The sequence below is a fragment of the Lactuca virosa genome, chromosome 2 (assembly GCF_052849685.1).
Source record: "Lactuca virosa cultivar CGN04683 chromosome 2, Lactuca_virosa_CGN04683_v6, whole genome shotgun sequence".
Lineage (NCBI taxonomy): Eukaryota > Viridiplantae > Streptophyta > Magnoliopsida > Asterales > Asteraceae > Lactuca > Lactuca virosa.
Window position 1 is genome coordinate 217,105,721 of NC_136427.1, and position 6,652 is coordinate 217,112,372.

At 35.9% G+C, this 6,652-nt stretch overlaps 1 protein-coding gene across 1 annotated transcript; it reads right to left on the reverse strand.

The window, feature by feature from the left end:
- Positions 1–1,269: 1,269 nt before the first annotated feature.
- Positions 1,270–2,878, reverse strand: LOC145160192 (protein BZR1 homolog 1-like). The gene is made up of 2 exons (XM_079079300.1): positions 2,551–2,878; positions 1,270–2,155 (listed from the first exon to the last, which is right to left on the reverse strand). The coding sequence occupies exons 1-2, from the start codon at positions 2,773–2,775 to the stop codon at positions 1,463–1,465; spliced, it is 918 nt and encodes a 305-aa protein (XP_078935426.1). The 5' UTR covers positions 2,776–2,878; the 3' UTR covers positions 1,270–1,462.
- Between the last annotated feature and the right edge of the window lie 3,774 nt (positions 2,879–6,652).

Consider the following 6,652-nt stretch of genomic DNA (forward strand, 5'->3'; position numbering starts at 1 on the left):
TAACGTTGTAGGTGAAATGCTATTTAGTTATAATTAGCATCCATAATTGGAGCAACAATAGTGATTAAATAGAAACATAACAGCAAAAAATATGTATGAACATATATGAATTCAACAGCAAAAATGATTTCAAGCTATAGAACAGATATGTGTATGAACATATGTGAATTCAACAGCAAAAATCGGAATTTTTCAAACAAGAACATAACAGCAAAAAATCAGAACTTTTTGAGAAGTTTAAACACGAACAGAACAACAAAAATCGGACCATTCACTTATGAACATGACAGAAATCGAAACCCATAAACACGTTCAAAAGAAAAATACGAAATCGAAACCTATTCTCAGTCACTATTATGTAGAAATCAGAGAAATTAGAAAAATCAGAAATCAAACAGGAACATAAATATGTCGATCTTCTATTAAATTTCGCATAATTTATTAGACCTAATTATGTAGAAATCATACCTGATGAGAAGAGGTAGTCGATGGATCGTTGGTATGCAGAAGATCGTTGATGCTTGTTGGTTGATGCGTGGTTATGGAGGCGATGCAAGAAGGAGAAGAATGAGGATGGAGGCGCTGAAAAGAACGGTAGGGCGAGGGTAAAGTTGGAAAGCGTATCTTCCTTTCTCAGTCAGCTATCTTCCTTCTTCTATCCGAATCAGATTTTTCTTACCGAGTCAGATGCCGAAATTTTGATTACCAAACATGTTTTGCTGACCGAGTCAGCCAAAAACGTCTGACCGGACTCGGTCAGACGTATATCAAACACTCCCTAATTGTGTTTGTCTGACTCAAAGATCCATATGTGTTAAATTTTAACCCTGTTAACAAAAAAATCATATCTGATTGTTTATTTTCAGAAAAATCCTTAAAATTTTCAAAAAAATAACCTAGGCTGTCTCACCCTCCCACATTTTCAAATTAAGGTGAATAAAGATGAAACGGTTCTTCCTACGTTATTTTTACGAGAAGTTTTCCAACATTGTGAGGAGACAAGTAAACGGACATGTTATGCAGCTTAAATGAACACTTTCTAGAAAATTACATTAATACTCTTTAGAAATCGTTAATTCTGTTATAGAAAGCTTTTGTAGCTCCGGGATTTTGGGTTATCCTTCATTTTAAACATGCAGTTAGAACTCGTTCAAAAAATATACAAAAAATAAATCCACTTAGTATTCATATTTTAAAGTTCTGTCAATTTCTTCTAATATCACAATATGTATGTTTCTTTTTCAGTTTTTGCATAATAGATACCACATGTTAAACAATTTAATCTACTAAACTCCCATTCCATCGAAAAAACAAGAAAATGAGATCAATTCTTTCTGTAAAATCTACCCATTCTATTAACCAACAATCATATCCTTCTACAGAAAACAAGAATCCCACTTCTTTTCAACCTATAAACAATCTCCATTTTCTCAACTCCATAAATTATAACATATCATTCAAATCACACTTTCCCGCTTCCAAGTGTAAGCTCCAAATCATCTGATCCAACTTCATGAATCCTCTCACCTTCCCACGCCTTCAAAGTACTACTCTCAAACTCAAACTCACACCCATTACCATTCTGCACCACCATTCCATTTTGGAAAAACGGTTGTTGAGTTGAAGTTTTCACGAGGTTGAAAGTCGGTGAAGGTGGTGCCACCGATGCCGCCATGGTCTGAAAGCTGGCCCACCTGCCGGAATCCACCGTGGAAGCATCGGATTCGTCACATTCCGGGATGGTCGCCGGAGGAACGCGGTGGCGGCGGGTGGGGCTGGTCGGAGCAGAGGCTGCGAAGAGAGGGTGGCGGAATGACTGTAATGCGGTGGTGGATAGCATTTCCCAGTCGGGTTTTCTCTTTGTTCCACGGGATGTTGGGGAGGAGAGAGGTGGCGTGACAGGGGCACTATTGGAAATTCTGAGAGGGGGGAGGGAGGATAAGTTGCAGAGGTAAGGGAGAATGTAGGATGAATGGTTAGGTGGTGGAGGGTTTTCATGGCGAGATGGGCTTGGGAATGATGATGATGTGGGGCTAGCATGGTATGATGGTGCAGGACTTGGGAATGATGATGACATTGGGCTTGGTTGGATTGATGAACATGTGCTTATGTTTGTTGACATCACTGCCATTTCATTTGGAGATGGCTTACATCCCTGTAATCAAACAAGATTTTACAGATTTAGGGTTCTCTAATTCAAATTGAAAAATCAAAATTGCATCTTAATTCTGTAAGACTGTAACTAGATCCTAAACAGGAAGCAGTTTTGACATGTTCTTCAAAGTTGCAATAAGCCCCAAACCCTAGAACGAGATTTTAAGTGAATCTAAGTCTGAAAGTCAACTCATCCCCCAATCTTATCTTGTTCTAACATAATATCAAACAAATTTTGAAATAATTGACCAGGGAAGTGATTTCGATAACGAAACCATCCTTAAAACGAATGAAAACATCTAGCATTCAACGCTGAGAAAGGGGATTTAGAAGTAAGTAGATCTAGGAAAAACCCTAATTACGAAACAGATGAAATTGGAATTTGGAGAAACAGACCTTGGGATAAGTGGTGCCGTCTTCTTCAACGACCCAGCCAGCTTCAGCGCAGAGTGCTTTCAAGACCTCGTTATTGTCACAGTGTTTGGGAAGACGATAGTTCCCCTGAGATCGAAGTCCGGCGTAGATCTTTGCGGCGATGGCTCTTCTTCTTCTCTCTCGTCTCTTGTTGTTCTCTCTCTCCTTCCACGACGGGAGCCGTCCAGAAGAACCGCCGCCGGTCATTTCTTTGATTGCTCCGGCGACTTTCTCTTTTCGCGTGTGCAAACTTTTTGTTATGTGTGGATTCACGAGGACTTGGAGTTCCTTTTGATCCAATTCGTCGAACTCAGATTGGTCAAGTGTATATTACTCTGAACTTTTAAAATATTATACTTACACCCCTAACTTATGTTGAAACTGTAATTATGCCCTCCAAGTTTCTTTAAAGAGCTATTCAATTAAATTACCACATATGTAAGTCATTTATATCAAATATAACATAATCTTTTGTGAAATTGATTTTACTTCATGAAAAAAAAAATTGCAATTTGTTTAAATGTTTCTAGCACGTTTAATTTTTTATGAATGGATGATGCTTAGAGTGAGAAAGAAAAGAAAGCTCAAAATAAATAATAAAATCATGTTTGACGTAGTTTAAAAGTTAACTATAACTGATAAGCTAACTTATGAATTAATATTTTTTGATAAAAAGTAGTTTATAAACTAAATTACAATGAAAATGACATAATTAGACATTTATAAATATAATTAAAGGAAAAATGAAAAAAAAATATAATTTAAGATATATTTGGAATATTTTTAAAAAATCCCTACAAATTTATCACAACCTATCTCAAAGTAGATATCAAAAGTTAATTTATAATCTATTTCCTAAGCAATCTTGTATATTACCAAACAACAAATTATAATAAACTAGTTTTTTTTTTACACACTGACCTAAGATGGAAAATAATAGAGTTTGTCTACACTACACTTGTTCTCATATTTACCTTTTAGTACCCACTCAATGACACTTTGTATGAAAAAAATATATGCCTTCTATAAACAATATTTTTATCTATTTTATGTGTACATTTTATCTAAAATTTAAATTTCCATGGTTTTATTTCGTGGAATTTCCATGAACAAAATAATAGTAATTAATTGTTATTTTGTGTTGCATGTTAAAAAATATTATCATTTTATATTATAACATTATCTTTTATGGCATTTTTCTGATTAGCTCTTTTTTTTCTCATGAAAGTGATGCTAAACATAAAGTCATAAACACACTTCAAGCTGTTAATGCAATAACTTATGTTTTTGTACCTACAACTGTAGGTTAGGTTATTGTATAGGGACTTATCTGTAATTAAATGAAACTAAAGGCGCTTACTTGCCTCCGTTATCTGAGGGAGGTGCTGACGTGGAGCTGTTAAGCTCGAACCAAACAGCATCACGTGTGGACAAAGGAATGGGGCTGGGATTGTGTGCAGTTGTCGTGGGGACCATCACAGACACATCACACGCTTCTTACTTGACGTGGGCCCCGTGGGACCCGCTTTCGACAAGGACACGTGCATTGGAATAGCTGTAACACGAGTGGAGTCATTGTACCTAGGAATTAATACTTTTTTTTTTCTCTTTGAATAGTTAAAATGGTTGATCACAACTTTAAAAAAACTATTGGATAATTATTGAAATATTAATGAATGTTATTCGCCTATAAATATAAAAACTTAATTTTCTGTTTTAAAACAAATATGTCTGCTACACTGAACGTTTGTTTTACATTATACAACAATTACAACAGTTTTTCGAGGCCGTCAAACCAGTCTAGGCTTGAACATTACATTGAAAATAGCAAGAAAATGTAACCATAGATGGAAGAGGAAAGCGATCAATCAGATTTTCAGTGTCTCAACATTGTTTGTGGAGAGATTATAAGAAAGCACAAAGATTGATATTGAAATTGATATTTGAGTTTATATTTAATACGGTTTAAAACTAAAAGTCGTATTAAATTGTCAGTTAAGAAAAAAAAGATCTAAACTTAAAATTATCTAAACTATTCTAGTCGAATGATGGTGTATTTGTTAATCGAAACCAATTTTGGTTTTCATTTGTGAAAGACTCATACTTTCATATTTGACAATTGTTACCCCAAAAATGCTACTTGCATATTCATAAATAAATATTTTACATTGATAACTTGTTTACATAAGACTGGATACAAACCGACTATTACAAAGTGTTATATATTACACAACTACCCATGATACTATACTTTTATACATACATGATTACTAAATACAATAGTTTCAAACTATTCAAAATCTTCTATCAGTATATAACTATATCCAGGTTGCTTATTGCCTGCAATTGTTAAACATTGAGAGGGGTAAGCGGTGACGCTTAGTGAGTTCAATAATAGATACAATATAACGTTATGTCATATATATACTTCAATATGGCAGAAGCAAAGAGGAACAAGGAACAACAAAGGCATATGTGAATCATGTGACAAACTTTCCATATCAATCAATGATTTGATTCAAAGATATACAATCAATGAGACATAACAATTTCCATACTTGATATACATCAATAAAGCTTCGGCCCAAATGGAACAGAACACATACACTTTCCGATTAAACATTTTGGTAGATTTCAGGCTTTCAGCCCTGTCTAACCTTCTGCCAATGCCATAGAATAGAAGTCATTCTCTTACAAGACATGCTCTATATAGCCAGAGGCTACATACCAGTACCACCGTGAATCTAAGTCCTTTCACTGATCACATGGTCAAAGGTACAACTTTGCTACCATAGTAGCGGAAATAATAACACGAGATGATAACACGGAAAAGCACATAGCACATATAACACATAACATACAATTGTTCCTATATATTGAACTCACCGTGAAATAACCGGGGGTTAAAATAATAATTTGGGCAGCACTTCGTTACTATAATTAGCTTTCTTCGTTGAAAACCGGAAGTTTTCTTAAAAACCGGGCCCTGCAAGGGTTGGGCTTCAAAACCGAAAAGATAAATTTATCGGGCTTCTCGGGCACTTCGGAACGTATTTCGGGTGTTTGGTATGATCCCGGGGCTTCGGGGGAAGTTGGAATGGCTTAAAAATGGGTTTAGGAGTGAAAATGTGAGAATTTTCCAAACTTACCCGGGAGGTCTCGCACCCTCCCTTATATAGTATGCGAGACCGATGATCAACGGCTGAGAAGGAGACACGCGGCAGCAGATGCGAAGGCCAGGTGTCTGATGCGAGGCGAGGCAGGTGGCTTCGGATGCGAGGAGTCAGCAAACACGCGTCGGTATTCGGACGTGCCACGATTCGGATGACTCAGCGAGATCGGACACGGGGCAGGCATGCGAGATGGGGCGACATGGCCGAACCTAAGCCATGCGAAATTCCTCGTTTTTTGGGATTTTCTCGAATTTTATGCCCCGAACTTCTAAAATCCATAACTTTCGCATACGAGCTCCGTTTTTGACGTTCTTTATATGCACGCGTAGCTAAAATTATGCTCTACATTTTTCGTTTAGACTTCGTCGGCTAATTTTTACTTTATATTTAATATTATTATTTTTAACAGACCAGGACAGGAAAATCCGTTAAAAATTCATAACTTCTTCATCCGATGTCCGTTTTCGTCTGTCTTTTTACCGTTGTCCTAGTATTGACGAGACTTTCGATTCTCGTTTAGGTTGTGTCGGCTAAAAATCACTCGATCTAAAATTCGAGTTTTTAGCTGTCTACTGCTAAGCTGAAACTTAGAAAAATCATAATTTTCTCATACGAAGTCAGATTTGGGCGTTCTTTTTATGAAAATTCTTGGTTTAACAAATACTACGAATTTCATTTAGATCACCAAGGCTAAAAAAGTAGTTTATCAAAAACTCACTTTTTACGTCATTCGGCGTCGTGCCTGTTTTGTCGCGGATCTTCGATTGGTCATAACTTCTTCGTTATAACTCGGATTTCGATGAGGTTTTCGCCTAAATGTTTCTAACGAAATTATCTACAACTTTCAATAATAAAATTTTACTTATTTTAAATTTTATATTTTCGTTAAATTTCGATATTTATCTTTTGAT

Excerpts from the sequence above, each read along its gene's own strand:
- LOC145160192 (XM_079079300.1), bottom strand. The coding sequence starts at position 2,775 with ATGACCGGCGGCGGTTCTTCTGGACGGCTCCCGTCGTGGAAGGAGAGA. Across the intron at positions 2,156-2,550 it reads ACGGCACCACTTATCCCAAG|GGATGTAAGCCATCTCCAAA; the intron begins GTCTGTTTCTCC and ends GTTTGATTACAG.